Raw genomic sequence first — 21,859 nt, 5'->3', positions numbered from 1 at the left:
AGGGGGCATTTGGAGGGGGCACTGGAGGGGATTTGGGAAATGTATGGGGCACATTAAGTTAGCACAATAACTGAAGTCTGCTACTGACGTTTACTGCCTGGAAACCAGGAATGGCAACTTCCCACTCTACAGAGAAGTGTCCGATTCAAAATGCCAGCTGTGCTTTGTGTTGAAACACTGATTGAGTGGAGAGTAGCTGGTGTTAATCAGGATTTTTAGTTGTAAGCAACAGAACCAACTCTAGCCAGTTTAAGTGGAAAAGGAGCTTTATAGCAAAAGATATTCAATAGCTCACAGAATCCCCAGAAGGTCCTGCAAATCAGGCTGGGTGGCCAAGCAGCACGAATGATGCTCATTACGCTACCAGCTGCTCCAGGGGAACCCTGTCACCAACTCTGGCACTGTATACTACCTACACAGGGTGTGGGGTCCCCCAGATAGCATTTTTGCCACTACTGTTTCTGAGAGCTGGATATCTCTCCACCAATCTCACCAGAATAGATTGATTCCATGCGCAGTCACCCTCTTGCTCGGCGGAGCCCAGGTCACATGTCTGAATCCCAGTGACAAAGAAGGCTGAGGAGTTGAGTTCCTGACCTCTATCTCAGGGCCTCTACTCTGGGGAAACGGGGCTCACAAGGTAGGAAGTTCCCCCAAATTAGGAAGGTGTTCAGAAGATGCTGGGAAGTCACTAGGTATGACAAATATCCATGAAATCATCAAAAGCCCTTATCATATGCCCCTCCATAAAGATATTTCTCAAGCATGAACCTGACAAAAATAGCTTCCAGATTCGCCTTCCAGAGTCTTAAAAAGATATACTTAGTTTCTCCGCACTGTTACATATTCATTCTATTTTCTCTGCCTCAATTACCATATCAGATATTTTTTTGGACTGGTGCATACATATCACTTTTGTCTCCTTTCTCAGCACAGTAATTCCTGTCCAGTTATAAGATTTATTCTTTGTTCTCTCACCGCCTACAGCTTTATATATCCCATGTGAGCATTTACAGAAAAACAAAAACAAAAACCTTTTTTTAAATTATGGATAAGGCACCATATATGTGGTTTAAAAACAAGCAAAGAAAGGACAGTGCACTTTGATTCAAAGACATTATCATGGTCACTCTGTGCCACATGGTTTTTGGCAGGAAGTGTGGGGAGTAAACTGAAGAGTTGTGCCAATTTGCTATAAGGTTACTTAAGAACAAGAGCCCCATATGTCATAGCACTGCTTAAGTTGACAGGACTGCAAGCAGATGGGTCAGAGAATAGTGTAGAACACATAAATATACAGGGTAATGTCACAGGATAGTGGTTTTTCAGAAATAACTTGAACCACTAAAGGGAAAGTAACATAAGCTTACTAGAAAGCATGAATTGATTTCTCAGTTGTATTACTCCTATCTTTGATGATGTAACAGAACTTAATGATCTTCCAATAAGTGACTAATAACTGAATACGTAGAGGAATAACTACTGCATTTACATTTTTTTAAATTTTTTTTTTAACGTTTCATTTATTTTTGAGACAGAGAGAGACAGAGCATGAATGGGGGAGGGGCAGAGAGAGAGGGAGACACAGAATCGGAAGCAGGCTCCAGGCTCTGAGCCATCAGCCCAGAGCTCAACGCGGGGCTCAAACCCACGGACCGCGAGATTGTGACCTGAGCTGAAGTCGGACGCTTAACCGACTGAGCCACCCAGGCGCCCCCTACTGCATTTACATTTTAAGATCATCCCAATATGCTTAAATTTATCACTTGCACTTAATAGATGCAAATAAGTAGTTTTGAGTGTATTACACTAGTGATGATTATACTACCTTCCATCACTCTCAAATTACCTTTTTATTCCTGGAACAGGGATCCAGGGGAAAAGTGCTGTAGCTACTATCAGAATTTTAAATTCACCGAGTCAAAGTGAATTTCTCTAGTGTGCATTTTCACTGTGAATGAAATAATCCAAGGCTTTGTCTTGTTTGCATGTGTCTGCCACCAAATTCATGTAGGGACTTGGAAACTTTTTTTTTAAGTACACTGGGTCTATTTATTTTTTATGTGGATTATCTTTACATGGAAAAAAATTGGAATTCAGAAATGCATCTAAAATTTTTTCATTATTACAGAAGAGTTTTGAACATGATGAAAACAATGGATGACAATAGATTGATTACCCATTCAATTTATGTTTGGAGATTCTACAAGTTTGTTGACCCTAATTATATAATGAAATAAATCTTAATTTGTTACATAATGTGGTAGCTGGTTTATACGTCTGTGATAAAGTGCAGAAGTGTAAGTAAGCCATAGGTCTGAAATGATGTCTAGATATGAAGTCAAGACTGCTTTATTCACCTCCTTAGGAGAACATCTGGCTGATAGAACACCTGGGTGAGGCACATTTGGGGTTTTGGAGTGAACAGTTTGAATCTTAAGTATGCTTTCTATATAAATCTAGTATATCTCAAAGGGCTTTAGTTACTCTAGACTAAGAAATAGATTAATACAATAATATGATTCTATAAACAGGACCATGTTCAAAGCTGATAGAATCTTGTCCTGCTAGTGAAAATAATTATTTTGGGGCACCTGGGTGGCTCAGTTGGTTAAGTGTCTGATTCCCGATTTTGGCTCAGGTCATAATCTCCTGGTTCATGGGATTGAGCCCCGAGTCAGGTTCTGTGCTGACTGCGTGGAGCCTGCTTGGGATTTTCTCTCTCCCTCTCTCCCTGCCCCACCCCCACTCGCACACATGCACGTGCTCTCTCTCTTTCAAAATAAACATTTAAAAAAATATTATTTTGGGGGTGCCTGGGTTGCTCAGTCGGTTAAGCATCCAAATTCGGCTCAGGTCATGATCTCTTGGTCTGTGAGTTCGAGCCCCGCATTGGGCTCTCCTGCTGACAGGTTGGAGCCTGGAGCCTGCTTCAAATTCTGTGTCTCCCTCTTTCTGCCTGTCCCCTGCTCACACTCTGTCTCTCTCAGAAATAAGCATTAAAAAAACTTTTTTAAAATATTATTTTGGAGGCACCTGGGTGGCTCAGTCAGTTAAGCATCCAACTTCGTCTTAGGTCATGATCTCGAGGTTTGTGAGTTCAAGCCCTGAGTCGGGCTCTGTGCTCACAGCTCAGAGCCTGGAGCCTGCTTTGGATTGTCTCCCTCTCTCTTTGCCCCTCCCCTGCTCACGCTCTCTCTTTCGAAAAATAAATAAGCATGAAACGTGTGTGTGTGTGTGTGTGTGTGTGTGTGTATTATTTTTAACATCCCTTTAACATTCATATAGGATCTGCTATTCTTCCAGTGATTGTAAAATACTGGAATTTTGTTATAAATGTGAGTGTGTGCCCTTGCAGTTTCCCTACCTCAAGTTGAGAACCAACACAAAGGGAACAGAATGTAACACTAAGCGTCTTACTGACACTGGATGCACTCAGAGTCACAAAGGGCTCACACGTGGGTGGCCCGCCGAGACAGTGGAGCTAGCATGAGCAGCACTGTGGGGCAGTCACAGAGTCTAGGATCCCTGGAAGTCACCTGGCCAAACTGTGTCCGATTCTAATTTGGCAGCAGAAGCTCAGATAAGTGAGCTGGTTTGCTCGAGATCGCTTCTCAGTGGTGGAAGGTCTAGAAGCCACAATCCACCTCCTGGACCAAACTGAGACTCTTTGACCAACCATGCAGCCTCCCTGTCAGAAGCCAAGACTACATAACATATACTACCATTTTAGGACAACATATTCTGGCGATGAGACCCAGCGAGGGATTATCCTATGAGTTTGAACAGTGGCGGAAGGGTCTTTTGAGTATTTCAGATCCCAAATTTAGACTTTTGCCAATTCTTATTTGGTTGTTAGAAAGGAATCATGAAGAAAATATATTTTATTGTATATTTCCCATGATCTCTGTAAACCTGACTAAATGAAGATTTCACTGATAAGGATTAGAATCTTTAATCTCTAAATTAACTATCTGGGTTTTTTTTCCCCCCCCTCCAGTTCCATCACATCAGCTGACAGCTCTCATGTACATTCATATAACTTCAGGGTTACAAGGGAGCTGGCTGAGTCAAAAGAAAGTGACCCATCCTTAACTTGTGAAATGTATTGTACTTGGTAGAGAGAGGAAGTGTTGCATTGTGGAAAGACTATAGCTTTGAAGTAGAAGACCCTAGTCTAAATTTAGCCCTACCTTTTATTAGCTTTATAAATAGCCACTCAGCTTCATAGCCATTTAACCATTTACAGCTCCAGTTTCCTAGTTTCCTTAAAGGACTTTTTTTTTTAATGTTCACTTATTTTTGAGAGAGAGAGAGAGAGAGAGAGAGAGTCAGAGAACAAGTGGGGGAGGGGCAGAGAGGGGGAGACACAGAGGCTCCAGGCTCTGAGCTGTCAGTGCAAAGCCTGAAGCAGGGCTCAAACCCAAGGACCACGAGATTGTGACCTGTGCCGAAGTTGGACACTTTGCAGACTGAGCCGCCTAGGCGCCCGAGTTTCCTAGTTTTCCAAGCTGTAAAACAGTCCTAGTAACTTCCTAGGAGGGTCACTGAAGGGAAGAAATGTAATAGTGTGCTTCAATCACCTGGCACAGAGGTATCTAGCCAATGAAAGCAACAATTCTTAACTAAAGTAAGACCTGTAACCCCAGATTGCAAAGAAGACACTATTTGAGCCTTTCAGATTGTTTGGAAAGATTGGAACAGCTCCTTGAGAATAAAGATATTTATGGAAATAGGCTGAGAAGATCTAATTCTCCTAAAGTACTGTTAACCTAGATTAATGGAACAGTGAAAATAGCTCTGGAATGTTGAGATGGAGCCCTTGGGTGTAGTTCAGGGCCAGTTCCCTAATAGGAATGGCCTTGGAAAAGGCACTCACAGCCTCCTCGAGTCTGTTTCTTCATTTGAAAAACAAGGCAAGTCCCAAAATATCTTTGCTTCCTATCTTAAAGGTTTATTTAAGGAAAGCCCTCTACACCATCAAGGGATTTCACGGTAAGCAGCTCCCTGTCTTTGCATCTGGAAGGTTCTGCTCCTTTCATCTTCACTCCTGCTGTCACTTCACTGACACATAATTAGCAGTTTGTGAGATGCTATTTAGATTTTCTTTGCATTTCACGTTCTGTTGTTAATTCTCTGTGAGGCTGACTGATTTGAGGTGATTTAAAAATCTAAAGCAGAAGATGCTCTGCAACAGTGCTATCTTAGCATGAAGGAGAAGGACATAAATAAAGGTGAAAAAACACTAAAGCGATCAGAGCTCCTGCTGATGACTTCATTCTACCAACACAGATACAACAACTTCCAAGAATCAGGAAAAAAAAGGGAGAGGCAAAAAGGGAAAAACAATACATTTATTAAGAGGCATGAAAATGCATAAACTCATTTATAAATAAATGTAGAATTTACCCAGTGAAAAAATAGCTAAAATCCATGAGTAAGCTGGATTTTGTATCTGAAATGATTACATATTTGATCTCCAATAATTTCCTCTCCAACATGATCTCTTAGTAGCAGCCATTTTGCAATGACCATAGAAAAAGCTGTTACCAAAGACTGTCACGTGGGGGGAAATTTTTCAAGAATTTTCTTTAAAAATGAACCAGTGCAAACAAGTTCAGATTATAAGGGATACAGTAAGACCTAGGGCTTATCTTCAGAAAAGTAGAAAATAAAAATCCCAAACATTTATTCATTAAGAAATGAAAAAGCAAACTACATTTTGATCATTGAAAAATAATACATATGGATATTATAAAACATTCTTAACCAGTAATTGTAATAATTACACTTATAAATGTTCATTCAAGTACTAATGTTCAATAAACATTCAAATCCCCATTAAAAGTAACACTAGATACAGACATACGTGGACAATACTACTTCTGATTTAATGACAACAAAAATCACATCAACAGAAGGCAAGTGATCCTTAAAACACTGTATTTTTTTTGTATGTAAATGATTTTTCACAGTCTGTGTATTTTATCTGTGAGAACCCAAGGAACATCTCACAACAGCTAATTAAGAAGTCCTTTCTATAAAATAACTTTTGATATTACAGAAACAAACATACCAGAACACAAGTTGAGTTTAAAACATAACAGGGCAGAATCTGTTTTCTTTGGCAGGAAATTATTCATTCCTTACCAAATGTTGGTTTGCTGTTGTGTGGACACTATGAAAACACTTTTTGGTATTTACCAAAGACCTATGAAATCATCTGAAAAGGTATCATTAACTATGGTACCGTGATAACAGCGTAGCGCTTACGTCAAAGTTGCGTCGAAATCAACCTGGTTTCCTTGATTACTGTTGTTAACAGATCTTCCTTCAAAAAGCTCCCTCCTAATCCTGGCCTGAGTCTCAGGTTTTAATAAAAGTTCCTTTATCTGTTTCACTTTGGACTTCAGACCCATCCTTTCTCGACGCAAAGCTTCATTAATTAAGTCCCGGAATCCAATAGGTTTCTTGCCTAGGGGAAAAAAAAATTATATAATACATTTTACATACAAATGCCAGTGAAAAACATTAAATATGGCACACTGACTTATCAAAAGAAGGCTAAAAGAAACCTTTAAAATGTTGCCCACATGTTATAGAAAAGTTTGCATTTTGCCAAAAATATATAATTTGCATGAAACGAATTTATGGTAAATAAAAATCACTGCATAGCCACAGCAGACACAGGACAAGTGTGCGACATTATGGACTGACAGTATGGAAAACGATTTCAACAGTGATTGTTTTAAACTTAGCACTTGTTAGCTGTGTGTGTGTGTTGGCCTCAGGTAAAGTGGTCAAATGCCCTGCTAAGCAATATAAATGGCAGTATTCCATTTATGGCAAGGCCCCTTCCAAGGCCTTTAATTTGAGTCCATGAGGCATAACCCAAAGTCCCCTCTCCCTTGGCCATGGCTGAGGGTAAGTGAAACTTGGGCCATTCTTTCATAAGTGAGTTTCCTCTGCTAGCCACGGCACTCCATTCTCTTCTGTTGTGCTTCAGAAATGCAAACACATTGATCACGAAAGTATTAGGCAATCTCCACAGCTTGGACAAGAGACATTTAAACAGCACAATGCAAAGTAGTCCGTTGACTCAGCAGAGGGGAGCCGGATGCTTCTCACGGAGCAGCGGGGGGGCCTGCCTGCATTGGGGTCTCATTTCCTGTTGTTGTCACTGTCAGTGCCATTCCTATCAGCCTCTTGAGTTTTCACAGAGCTCCCATCCCCTGGCTTGCTTTTGTTCTGTGTTTCTTCCAGATACTGCTGGACAGCCTTGAGCACCGCGTTCTCCACCAGCCTCTTACTGAGCCTTACCAGTTCAGCATCATCAGGCTCACCTCCATTCTTATCACCTACATTCCACAATAGAGAAGAGAGATCACTGAGGTCATATTGCCATAGAAACTTGGCATGCAGGGGCCGGCTAGTTCAGTTAGTTAAAAAGAGCAAGTGTCCTTCAATCTGGCAAATTGGATGTGTAAATCCAAGAACACTGGTGTGGCTTTTCATTAGGTATTTGCAGAAACAGGAGACTGCCTATGCCTGAAGATGTCAGGTTGAAAAGCAGTTCTTTAACCCCACTCCAAAAACATTCCACCTAGCAATGCTGGAAGCTTCCTATTTCTACATGGAATTTTTGTCCTTCTCTCATCCATGACTATTTGCTACTGCTAAAGTCCACGCGCCCACCACCTGGAGCCTCAGACATGTGAATTCACCAACCAGATCTGCATCTGCTTTTCCTTCGCCACTGATAAATGTCAAGTGATCAAGATTTCCCAATCAACTAACTACTTGGGATCACTAGTTGTTTACATGATTGGCCCATAGATTGGTTGTTAATAAACTCTCAGCAATTCCATGAAGACAAAGGCAGTTATTCCTGCTAGGAACTGGTTTAAAATAAACTTGTAAAATTAATATTCTATGTAATCTCGGTGCTATCACTACAATTTCAGAAATAAGAAACCCTTCAAGAGTTAGGATGATGATAGTAAATTACTAGATGTTAATATTTTATAGCCATTTTATTTCCCTGCTAGTGATGATCAAGGTTTAATTATTCTACCTTTCATTTCACCTTAAAAGGGCTGGTTCTCATCTATTCCTATGCTACACATTTCCCACTCACTCTCTTCCATGTCTCCATTAACTGGGGAAAAAGAGCAAGGGACTCATCTCTCATGCCCATTCATTCCCTAATCTTCTTCCACGAGCTGTGGACCCAAGAAGGCAGATGAGTGGAGGCAAAGACAATGCAGCACCTAAATATGGTACACAAATACTAACAGATCTCAAGGGAGTGACAGACAGCAATATAATAATAGTAGGGGACTTCAGTATTCCACTTTCAACAATGAATAGATCATCCAGATAGAAAAACAGAAAGGAAGCATTGGATTTGAACTATACTTTGGACAAAATGGACCTAAGAGACATATACAGAACATCCAGCAGTAATCAAAACAGTATGGTATTAGCATAAAAACAGACACATAGACCAACTGAACAGAATCTAGAGCCCATAAGTAAACTCATGCATAGATGGTCAACTAATGTTTGACAATGGAGCAGGAAAACACAATGCAGAAAGGACAGCCTCTTCAATAAATGGTGCTGGGAAAAGTGACATCGACATGCAAAAGAATGAATGAAATTGGACCCCTATCTTACACACACTCACAAAAATTAATTCAAAATGGAATAAGGACATAAACATAAGACCTGAAACGAAAAAACTCTTGAGAAGAAACCAAAGGAAAAAAAGTTCCTTGACACTGGTCTTGGCAATGATTTTTTTTGGAGATGACACCAAAGAACAAACAATGAAAGTAAAAATCAGCAAGCGAGACTATATCAAATTAAAAAATCTTCTGCACAGCAAAAGAAACAAACAACAAAATGAAAGGACAATCTACAGAATGGGAGGAAATATTTGCAAGTCACATATTTGATAAGGGGTTAATATTCAAAATATATAAGGAACTCCTACAACTCAATAGCCAAAACACAAACAATCCAATTTAAAAATGGGAAGAGGACCCGAATAGACATTTTTTCCAAATAAGACATACAAAAATGTCTAATAAGTACCTGAAAAGGTGCTCAATATCACTAATCATCAGGGACATGCAAATCAAAACCCCAGTGAGATATCACCCCACAACTGTTAAAATGGTTAATATCAAAAAAACAAGAGATAACAAATGCTGGCAAGGATGTGGAGAAAAGGGAACCCTTGTGCACTGTTGATGGGAAAGTAAATTGGTGCAGCCACTGTGGAAAATAGTATGGAGGTTCCTCAAAAACTTAAAATTGGAATTACCATATGATCCAGCAATCCCACCCACTTCTAGGTATATATCTGAAGAAGGTGAAATCACAATCTTAGAGAGATATCTGTACTCCTATGTTCACTGGAATGTGTTTCACAATAGCCAAGACATGAAAAAAACCTGTGTACAATGATGAATGGATAAAGAAAATGTGGTATTTGTATAAGACGAAATATTATTCAGCCATAAAAAGAAGGCAATCCTGCCATTTGTGACAATATGGTAGAAGTTTAGGGCATTGTGCTAAGTGAAAGATGGCAGACAGAGAAAGAAATACCGTGTGATCTCATTTACATGTGGAATCTAAAAACACTGGACTCAAAAAAACAGAGAATCAAACGGTGGTTTAAGCAGGGGCAGAAAAATGAGGAATCCCGGTCAAAGACTTTTAGTTACAAGATGAATAAGTTCTGAGGATCTAATGGAAGCACAGTAACTACATTACCAATACTGTATCATATACATGAATATTTGCTATGAGAGTAGAGCTTTAGTGCTCTCACTACAACAACAACAAAATATAATTAGGTAAAGGTAAAGGATGTGTTAACTAAAGTCTCTGTGGCAAATATTTTGCAATAAATATGTATATCATATCATCACATTCTATACCCTAAACTTACACAATGTTATATGTCAAGTATATCTCAATAAGCTGGGGAGGAAAAATAAAAACTAGAATGCTCACTACATTAAAATCACCTCATTTTTGGAATATTACCCTTGGCCTCCAGGAGGCAAAAGCCCAGTGTTACACTTGCATCCTTAGGTCTGGGACAGGTAAATACTGAGGGTCTGAGCTGGAAGATGGATATTGTTTTCTATGCTTATATGTAACAGGGATTGAAATACAAAAGCACATATGCTAAGGGAGAGAATTGGCCTAAAGACCTCCTTCTGAGCCCCACTTCTATTTAACACACGTCCAGGACCAACTCTGCTTATAACCATCATTCCTAGCACCATCCAAGCAGATGAGAGATAGCTTAAAGACCCATCTAGATTTTCTACCAGTGCAAGGCCTTAGCAATTGCTTTCCCTTAAAGAGTGGCAATGTGGCACCCCAGATGACCAAAAGTTCTAGGTAGAACCTTTGAAGTGCAAAATATGCTTAGAATTGAGTAAGCTTCAACTCTGTGATATCTACATAGAAGTAATTCAACATAAATACGTCAGGATATTATTATTAAAATAAAGATAAAGAAATTAATACCACATTTGGGGGCACTTTAAGACTATTTTTATCAGTAAGAATAAATGAGTATATTGTGTAATACTTACAGGATTTTAGCTTAATCTTACAAGACAGTGTTTATATAACTGATACCTCCAAATGTGTTACCTACCTGGAACTATTTGTATAACGGCTCTTCAAACTTAAAAGGGAAAAAGTCACACTGCAAATGAAGGGACACTTTTTAAGTACCCCCAAAACACTGGGAATGACTGCAGCTGCCACCCTACTGTGCTCAGCGCCCAGGCCAGAGGCGCATTCCTCCGGGCTATTCCTTACTCTGGTCAGCTTTCAGGTAACATCAGTCATCATATCACTGATTCTCACTAGTTGTACTTGATCCTAGTCTTTACTCACTCCTAAGATGCCTCAAGTCACATCATCTGTGTTTCTGAGATTTCTCTCGGCCTGCTACGAAGTGCTCTTGTCACTTCAAACACTCAGAGATTGAAAACACAAAAGTTTTCCCACGAAAAGTTATTTTTCCCTTCTGATTTCCCATTTGTGATTATGCTTTTATTATTATTTTATTATCCAAGTCAACCAAGCTCAAAACAAGACGGACACTGTCTGATTCCTGCATTTCCCTCATTAACTCCTTTACTAGCCAAGCCCCATGAATGTGCTTTTCACAATTTGTCTTCTCCTCAATGCATTTGGTATAACACCTTTAGCTTAATATTTATAAACTGTCCCTTTTAGCGTCCATTGTCTCTACAGAAAAATTTAAACTAGTCTTCCTAAGCTTTCTAAAGTTGACTGTTGGTGATCACCCACCAGCACCGTGCTCCCGCTGTCAGCTTCCAACATCTCCTCAGGTGCCTCCACATCATCCTCTACTTCTAGATGGCCCTCCCTTTCTCTAATTAAAATCCCACTACTACAAGAAGCCTTCCCTGACTAACCCAGATGGAAGTGATGTGCTTCCACTGGATTCCAATAATTTTGGCTGCACAGATAGTACATGGTCATTTGGTCATTCATTCACATATGCACTGAGGACCTAAGATACACCTGGCTATTCCAGCCTATGGGGATACAGCAGAGAACAAAACAAAGCCCTACTGGTTTTCCTTTCTTAGTTTCTTTACAAATCAAGAGCCTTATTTATTTATTATTTACTTGATTTATTATTCAACAACTACTGATTGAGTATCCGCTCTGCTAAAGACACAGTCTTGAGTATAGAAACCATGTCCTAGGTTCTCAGTTATCTTCTACTCTGCTAATGTGTGGCACAGCTTATTGAATACAATAAGAGCTTGACAAATATTTGTCAGTCCAGTGAATTGTTGATTAAAGTCCTTGAAGGGAGTACAACATTTAAAAATGTTCCCATCCAAAGGCTTTGGGATGCAGTGAAGGCAGTCCTGAGAAGAAAATACATTGCAATCCAGGCCTATCTCAAGAAACAAGAAAAATCCCAAATACAAAATCTAACAGCACAATAGAAGCAGAATGGCAAAGACATCCTACACCCAGCAGAAGAAGAGAAATAATAAAGATCAGAGCAGAAATAAACAATATAGAATCTAAAAAACTGTAGAGCAGATCAATGAAATCAAGAGTTGCTTTTTTGAAAAAATAAATAGAATTGATAAACCTCTAGCCAGGCTTCTCAAAAAGAAAAGGGAGATGACCCAAATAGATAAAATCATGAATGAAAATGGAATTATTACAACCAATCCCTCAGAAATACAAGTAATTATCAGGGGATATTATGAAAAATTATATGCCAACAAACTGGACAACCTGGAAGAAATGGACAAATTCCTAAGCACCCACACACTTCCAAAACTCAAAGAGGAAGAAATAGAAAACTTGAACACACCCATAACTAGCAAAGAAATTGAATCAGTTGTCAAAAATCTCCCAGGAAATAAGAGTCCAGGACTAGATGGCTTCCCTGGGGAATTCTACCAGACATTTAAAACAGAGATAATACCTGTCCTTCTCAAGCTGTTCCAAAAACTAGAAAGGGAAGGAAAACTTCCAGGTTCATTCTATGAAGCCAGCATTACTTTGATTCCCGAACCAGACAGAGACCCAGCAAATAAAGAGAACTACAGGCCAATATCCCTGATGAATATGGAAGCAAAAATTCTCAACAAGATACTAGCAAATCGAATTCAACAGCATATAAAAAGAACTATTAACCATGATCAAGTGGGATTCATTCCTGCAATGCATGGTGATACAAATCAATGTGATACATCACATTAATAAAAGAAAAAATAAGAACAATATGATCCTGTCAATCAATGCAGAAAAAGCATTTGACAAAATTCAGCATCCTTTCTTAATAAAAACCCTCGAGAAAGTTGGGATAGAAGGAACATACTTAAACATCATAAAAGCCATTTATGAAAAGCCCACAGCTAATATCATCCTCGATGGGGAAAAACTGAGAGCTTTCCCCCTGAGATCGGGAACACGACAGGGATGTCCACTCTCACCGCTGTTGTTTAACAAAGGGTTGAAAGTGCTAGCATCAGCAATCAGACAACAAAAGGAAATCAAAGGCATCAAAATTGGCAAAGATGAAGTCAAACTTTCACTTTTTGCAGATGACATGACATTATACATGGAAAACCCAAGAGACTACCAAAAGTCTGCTAGAACTGAAACATAAATTCAGCAAAGTCACAGGATACAAAATTAATATACATAAATCAGTTGCATTCTTATACACTAATAATGAAGCAACAGAAAGACAAATAAAGAAACTGATCCCATTCACAATTGCACCAAGAAGCATAAAATACCTAGGAATGAACCTAACCAAAGGTGTAAAAGATCTGTATGCTGAAAACTATAGAAAGCTTATGAAGGAAATTGAAGAAGATACAAAGAAATGGAAAAACATGCCATGCTCATGGATTGGAAGAATAAATATTGTTAAAATGCCAATACTACCCAAAGCAATCTACACATTCAATGCAATCTCAATCAAAATTGCACCAGCATTCTTCTCAAAGCTAGAACAAGCAATCCTAAAATTTGTATGGAACCACCAAAGACCCCAAATAGCCAAAGTAATATTGAAGAGTAAGACCAAAGTGGGAGGCATCACAATCCCAGACTTTAGCCTCTCCTACAAAGCTGTAATCATCAAGACAGCATGGTATTGGCACAAAAACAGACACACAGACCAATGGAATAGAATAGAGACTCCAGAATTGGACCCACAAAAGTATGGCCAACTAATCTTTGACAAAACAGGAAAGAATATCCAATGGAAAAAAGTCCCTTTAACAAATGGTGCTGGGAGAACTGGACAGCAACATGCAGAAGAATGAAACTAGACCACGTTCTTACACCATTCACAAAAATAAACTCAAAATGGATGAAGGACCTGAATGTGAGACAGGAAACCATCAAAACCCTAGAGGAGAAAGCAAGAAAAAAACCTCTCTGACCTCAGCCACAACAATTTCTTAGTTGACATATCTCCAAAGGCAAGGGAATTAAAAGCAAAAATGAACTACTGGGGCCGCATGAAGATAAAAAGCTTCTGCACTGCAAAGGAAACAATCAACAAAACTAAAAGGCAACCGACAGAATGGGAAAAGATATTTGCAAATGACATATCGGACAAAGGGCTAGTATCCAAAATCTATAAAGAGCTCACCAAACTCCACACCCGAAAAACAAATAATCCAGTGAAGAAATGAGCAGAAGACATGAATAGACACTTCTCTAAAGAAGACATCCAGATGGCCAACAGGCACATGAAAAGATACTCAATGTCACTCCTCATCAGGGAAATACAAATCAAAACCACACTCAGATATCACCTCACGCCAGTCAGAGTGGCCAAAATGAACAAATCAGGAGACTATAGATGCTGGAGAGGATGTGGAGAAACGGGAACCCTCTTGCACTGTTGGTGGGAATACAAACTGGTGCAGCCGCTCTGGAAAACAGTGTGGAGGTTCCTCAAAAAATTAAAAATAGATCTATCCTATGACCCAGCAATAGCACTGCTAGGAATTTACCCAAGGGATACAGGAGTGCTGATGCATAGGGGCACTTGTACCCCAATGTTTATAGCAGCACTTTCAACAATAGCCAAATTATGGAAAGAGCCTAAATGTCCATCAACTGATGAATGGATAAAAAAATTATGGTTTATATACACGATGGAATATTACTCGGCAATGAGAAAGAATGAAATCTGGCCATTTGTAGCAACATGGATGGAATTGGAGAGTGTTAAGTGAAATAAGTCATACAGAGAAAGAGATACCATATGTTTTCACTCTTCTATGGATCCTGAGAAACTTAACAGAAGACTGTGTGGGAGGGGGAGGGGGGGTGGGAGGGAAGGGAAAGTGGGTGAAGGGCATTGAGGAGGGCACCTGTTGGGATGAGCACTGGGTGTTGTATGGAAACCAATTTGACAATAAATTTCATCTTAAAAAAAATGTTCCTATCTCGCTATAAGCATAGCACACCCTGGCCAGAGATTTAAATTTAATAAATTTAAAGCTAGAGCAGAGAATTCCAGAATAATCCAAATAGTCATATAAAAATATCCAACCACTTTGATAAACCTGGTCAATGACAAAATATCCAGTCTATGTGACAAATATTAACCATCTACAATTACTAACCAATCAACCAAAAAAGGAAAGAAATTTATAAATCAATCTTCCAGATCTTTCCTGAATTCTTGCCTCCACCTTACAATTTCCACAAAGCATCCTCAGACTACCCATGTTAGTTCAAGGAAGACCCGACTAGAAGGTTCATCACAGAGCCCTGCAAGTATGTAGCAATTCAAAAAATGTGTCTTCATTCCAGTAAGACCTTATTCATATTCCCACTTTCAACAGGCTTAATTTAACTTAATTAACAGGAGACATCTTAAGATTCAAGTTATACTGTATTTTTCTTCTGCCTACGACTTGAATGAATGTATCTGTCTCCATAGTGACCTCTAAGATAAATGGCTAGCTTCCTTTTACCTGAAGCATAGTTAAAAATGGCAGTTCGACATGCCACTGCAAGGTACACAAACTATCTTTTGATATTTCAACAAAGGTACACACGAAAGATATTCCCAATGTGTGAAGCAAAATCTTGATAAAATTTTCTTTCTTGGTTTACTTGGGTTATTTAATATCATACCTAAAGTGACAGATTAACCTTTGTCTTTGACACTGTTATTTTAGAAATCTCCCCAGAATATCTTCAATCAATTTCTTAGGATAGTACTAAAAATACAAAAGAAAGGCAAGGAGAAATTCTGTTAGGCCCACCAAATACAGTACTGTCCCTAAAAGGAGAGACTTAAATTTTCAACAAATTTCAAGTAAGTGATTCCACACTCTAAGAATTGTAACACCATTAATCCACTGTATGTACCCATGATTCTGTTTGTGTTTATATTACCTGAGATCTCTGATACCAACCCAATGTAGAGATAAAATTTATTTTTGTGGTCAAAAAAAGAAGTTCCTTTGCGGCCACAAAAATATTTTCTACCAACTAGAATAATTTAAGATCAACATTAATATGGTTCAGCTGTTCTTATGTGTGAGCTAATTGCTTATTTGATGTCATACAATGGGCTCCAGAAACCATCACCATCCCCCACCTACCACAAATATCTAGGTACCTATTTGTGTTGACAAGAATAAATCATGCTAATATTTTTTAAAAGTGAACAAAAGAAATTTTTTCTTACAGTGCCATGTAAGACCAAGGAAGAAAGTACAACTACATTAAACGAATTAATTGTCCCAATCAAAATCCCAGCAAATTATTTTGTGGGCATCAGTGAAATGATTCTAAAGTTTCTATGGAGAGGAAAAAAATAACAGAATAGCCAATGCATGTTGCCAGTGCAATATTAGAGGAGGAGAATAAAGTTGGAGGACTTACACTATCCAACTTCGAGACTAACTGTAAAGCCATAATAATCAAGACAGTCTGGTATTGACAAAAGAATAGACAAATATATTACTGGAGCAGAACAGAGAGAGCCCAGAAATGGACCCACACAAAAACAATCAACTGATCTTCGAAAAAGGAGCAAAAGAAATACAATCAACCAAATGGGGGCAAAGACAGACTCTTTAACAAATGATGGAACAATTGGACATCCACATCCATGCACATTAGTGAATCTAGACAGAGACCTCATGCCCTTCCCAAAAATTAACTTAAATGCATCGCAGACCTAAATATAAAATGCAAAACAATAAAACTCTTAGAAGATAACATAGGAGAAAATCTAGATGACCTTGGGTATGACAATTACTTTTTAGGTAACACCAAAGATACAACCCATGAATGAAATAACTGATAAGCTAGACTTCACTGAAATTAAAACCTCTGCTCTGTGAAAACAAAGGAAAATGTCAAGTGAATGGGAATACAGGCCACAGACTGGGAGAAAATATTTTAAAAAATAACTATAGTCCAAAATATGCAAAGAACTCTTAGAACTCAACAATAAGAAAACAAACAACTCAGTTTAAGTTGGCCAAAGATCTTACTAGAAACCTCACCAAAGAAGATACGTAGGTGACAAAGAAACATATAAAAATATGTTGCATGTCATATGCCATCAGGGGAATGCAAATTAAAACAATAATGATACATCACTACACACCTATTAGAATGGCCAAATCCAAAACACTGACCACACCAAATGCTGACAAAGATACAGGGCAACAGAAACTCTCATTCATTGCTGGTGGGAATGCAAAGTGTTTCAGCCACTTTGGAAGACAGTGGGTGTTTTTTTCATAAAACTAAACATATTCTTATCATACAATTCAGCAATCATGCTTAGTATTTACCCAAGGCAGCTAAAAATTTATGTACACACAAAAACCTACATGTGGATGATAACAGCATCTTTCTTTCATGTTAACGTAGTTCAAATTTTAATTTATTTGTTTAAAGCCTCTTTTTCATAGTTGCCAAAATTTGGAAGAAACCAAGATGTCCTCCAGTAGGTGATAGATAGATAGATAGATAGATAGATAGATAGACAGACAGACAGACATGTCCAGATAATGGAACACTATTTGGTGCCAAAAAGAAATGAATCAAGCCATAAAACGACATGAAAGAACCTTAAACGCATATTACTAAGTGAAAGAAACCAACCTGAAAAGACTACATACGGTATGATTCCAATCACATGACACTCTGGAAAAGGCAAAACTATGGACACAGTATAGAAAGATCAGTGGTTGCCAGGGGTAGGGGAGGAGAGAGATTATTAAGCAGAACACAGAGGATTTTTAGGGCAGTGACAATACTCTGAATTATACCATAATGATGGATATATGACATTATACACTTGTCCAAATCCACAGCATGTACAACACCAAGAGTGAACTATAAAGTAAACTGTAGGCTCTGGGTGATAGTAACCAGTCACCCATTGCAGATTCACCAATTGTAACAAAGTATCACTCTGGTGGTAGATATTGGTGGGGGTGGGGGAGGTTATGCATACATCAGGAGCAGAGGCTATCTGGGAAATCTCTGTAGCTTCCTCTCAATTTTTCTGTGAACCTAAAACTTCTCTTAAAAAAATACTGAAATCTTAATTTAAAAAAAAAAGTTCTCATTTTCTCACATCCCAACTATCCAGGACGTCCCATGCTATCTGAACAAAGGCTTCCCAAGCATCTTCTCTTTACTTGTACCATTTTGCCCTCCACATTCCTTCCACATAACTGTGCTCTCCTTAGCAGCAGATTTTTTTGACTGAGCTCACCTTTTCTTTCATCTACCCAGATAAAAAGAAACATTAATGTAGATCTGTAGGCTATTCAAAAAATTGGGGTGACACATCCAATTCCTTTGCATACCACCTACAACTCATCTATGATGAGGGACAGATCAAGAATTGTCCCCAAGTGCATATTTAAACTCACATTGTCCTTGGGCATTCTTCTGCCCAATGTATTAGCTGCAACACCCCAGGAAATAGAGTTCCTGTAAACAGAGCTCCTCTCCTCTTGCCAAATACCAAGATTCCTTCCCACCCCCGATGCACGCACACACACACACACACACACACACACACACACACACACACCAGAAAATTTTAGAACTAAAACACCAAGGCCATATTTTAAATATTTTCTAGAATATAAATTTAAAAAGGAAAAAAAAATCATTCCTCTGTAAGTTTTATTCCAGATTCAGTAGCACAGAATACATAGGAAAATGATGATGCTTTATGTGAATAAGGGACAATCCCCCCATCCTCCAAGGGATTCTGGAGATCACTATACTATATGTCCCTCCACCCACCCCACTCTCACCATTTTTAAATTGGAGTTGGAGGAGGGGTACCATGCAGTTATACTGAGTATCACTAATAGCTTTGAGGGGAAACAGGGGAGATAAAGTCCCAACAGGCAGTCGCCCTGCAACCTAAATGGGCTGGACATGACCCATCCACACGGCCTTGGCCAAAGCTGTCATGATAACAAACAGTTATGGGCCCCTCCGGCTTTTTGTTAGCACACCCGGTGCTGGCACCTCCAGAGTCTTCACTTCCCCCCATTTTTCCCCAAGTCACAGCCTGAAGCAACCCCCCAATCCACATATCCTTGTAAGAACCTTGTAGGATCCTTGCAAACACTCCAAATCACATGGCTTAGGATGCTTTCTATGACTTGTGTCCTCAAGACTGTTCCCTGTACAGTCATATCAGAGAAGGAACAAGACATATTTGCTGGATGTTTGTAGGTCAAACAGCCTACCAAAGGAATCTTTCCAGACATCACATAACAGCCTCGTAGAGACTTCTCTTTTTCATCTATCTGTAGCATTAGTTTTTCTGAGTCCACATTATAATCCACACCGTTCTCTATATAATCTCTGCTGTGATGTTGTCATTTCTTCTTGGAAGCTTTGGTGATGAGCTAGAACTACAGGTGGTGATAAGACAGAACTCCTAATATGTGTGTGCAGAGGGAAAAATATATACGTAAGAGTTTGAAATCCAATTCTGCTATGTCTGCACAGCCTTATTCACAATCTCCCTAAACCTAAATTTCCCTTTACTAGGCCACTCATGAGGATAATATACATTGCATTGTTGTTTTAAGCATTAAAGATAAGGTATGGACAGTGCCTAACGTTGTACCTGGAACATAGTAGGTTCTCAAAACATGGTAGCTATTTTATTAGTACACTTTATACATGTATTATGAACAGATCTGAGTTCAATTCATTTTAAGAAGAATGAGTTCAAGGCCTACTATAAGCCAGTCACTAATTTACTCATTCTATTAAGTGCCCACTATGTGCCATTTCTAAGTATTTAAAAATAAATAAAATCTAGTCTCTGACCACACAGAAGTCACCCTAGGAAGATGACCAAGAAAGGATGATTGCAAAACACTAGGTTAAGTGCTGTAACAAAATATGTTCAAGGTCCAGTGGAATTGGGACAGGATAACAAGGTTAATTTTCACAAAGGAGATATTTCGGCTCAGTGAATAGAAGTTTTCAGGCAGGGGGTAGAGGGAGTAGGAAGGTTTTTCCAGACATGACAAAGGCATGAGTGTGTGTTCAGAAGAAGGAAAATGCATGACGCATTTCAAGAACTAGAGGTACTTCCATGGTACTGGAGTAAAGAGTTCAGAGTGTCATGGGTTAGGGCGGGGGTGGTGCAGGAGGCAAGAAGGCCTGGACAGCAGGTATAGATGAAGGGTCCTATGTACCATACCACGCAGTCTAAGTTCATTCTATAGGCAACAGGCAATTACTGAAGAATTTCAAGCATAGCCATTTTTAGCAAATTCACTGTAATAGCCATGTGGAAAATGGAAGGAGGATTTGAGAGGGGCAAAACTAGAGACAGGTTTTTACAGTAGACAAAAAGAGAAACAATGAGGCCCTGAACTATGGTAGATGCAATAGAAAAGTAAGAGACACATTACAGAAAGAGTTAAGAAACAGGAATATTAGAAGACAGCCAATTTAATTAGAAGAAGGCTTTAAGGAAAGAGGAAGGGGAAAAAATATGAAAAAAAAAAAGTGAAAAAAATATGAAGAAATATGGCCAAAAATGTTTGAAATTCAATAAGAACTTCAACTCTAAATTCAAGAAGCTCAAAAATATCAAGCTTAAGAAATGTGAAGAAAATCACACCAAAGAACATCATGATCAAGCTGCTAAAACCAATATTAAGAGAAAACCATCAAAGCAGCCAAAAGAAAAGGGATGCATTATACACAGAGGAACAAAGACAAGAGGATATAGCAGATTTACTCGTCAGAAACAATGCAAGCCACAAGACAATAGCACAACATCTTTAAACTGCTAAAAGAAAAAGAAAAGGCAATATAGAATTCTTATTCCAGACACATTATCTTTCAAAAATGAGGGTGAAAGATTTTTTTCAGACACATAAATGCTGAGTTAATAATCAGCCAACAAGTGCTGGAAGAAATGTTAAAGGAAAAACCTGAAGCAGCAAAAAAAAATGATACCAGATAGAAATCTGGATCTACTCAAAGACATGAAAAAAACTAAAACCTGTACATATGTAGGTAAAAATTAAAGACTTTCTCTTTCTTAATCTCTTTAAAAGACAACTATTTTAAATGGAGTTTATAAAGTATGTAGAAATAAAGTATATGGCAACAATAGCACCAAGACTGAGTGGGAAACAGAAATAACTGTTCAAAGGTTCTTATGTTAAGCGTGAAGTGGCGTATTATTTGAAGGCACACCATCATAAGTTAAGAATATAGATTTTAAAATTCTAGAGCAACCATTAAAGTAAAAATGAACAAGAGGCATAACTAATAAGCCAATAATAAACATAGTATGGAATCCTAAATACTTAGTACAAAATTAAGGCAGTAAAAGAGGAGAAAAAAGAACAAAGAGAAGATAGGCCAAGAAGAAGCAAGGTGGGAGATTTAAACTCAGAAATGAGTTTGAACACAGAATGGGCTGAACAGTCCAATAAGGTGTTAAAAATTGTTAATATGGATGAAAGATAAGAATCAACTATGATGTCTGCCAAAAATCTACTTCAAATATAAAAACACAAAAAGGTTAAAGGTAAAAGGATGGAAAATGATGTATCTATCACGCTAACGCTAGTCAAAAGAAAGCTAGAGAGTAAATAGCACACAAAGCAGATTTCAGAAAAAAGAGCATTCCCTGAGATAAAGAGACATTTTATAATCTTATGGAAATCAGTTCATCAAGAGGATATAAAAACCCTAAATGTGTATGCACCTAATAGCAAGAGCTTCAAAGTATCTGAAATAAAAACCGATGGAA

General features: G+C 38.5%; 1 protein-coding gene across 13 annotated transcripts in view; it reads right to left on the bottom strand.

Moving 5' to 3' along the window:
- Window positions 1-21,859, bottom strand: part of AKAP7 (A-kinase anchoring protein 7) — a 181,311-nt gene that overhangs the window by 5,672 nt on the left and 153,780 nt on the right. For 8 of the 13 annotated variants that reach the window (XM_049654367.1, XM_049654364.1, XM_049654365.1 and 5 more), the window contains one exon: window positions 4,325-6,475. In XM_049654367.1, the coding sequence (XP_049510324.1) occupies window positions 6,270-6,475 (206 nt within the window). In that variant the 3' untranslated portion in view covers window positions 4,325-6,269. The other 5 variants (XM_049654369.1, XM_049654372.1, XM_049654373.1 and 2 more) reach the window with 2 other exon arrangements.

The sequence above is a fragment of the Panthera uncia genome, assembly GCF_023721935.1.
Source record: "Panthera uncia isolate 11264 chromosome B2 unlocalized genomic scaffold, Puncia_PCG_1.0 HiC_scaffold_24, whole genome shotgun sequence".
In the NCBI taxonomy this organism is placed as follows: Eukaryota; Metazoa; Chordata; class Mammalia; order Carnivora; family Felidae; genus Panthera; species Panthera uncia.
This window is presented reverse-complemented; position numbering and strand designations above follow the sequence as displayed.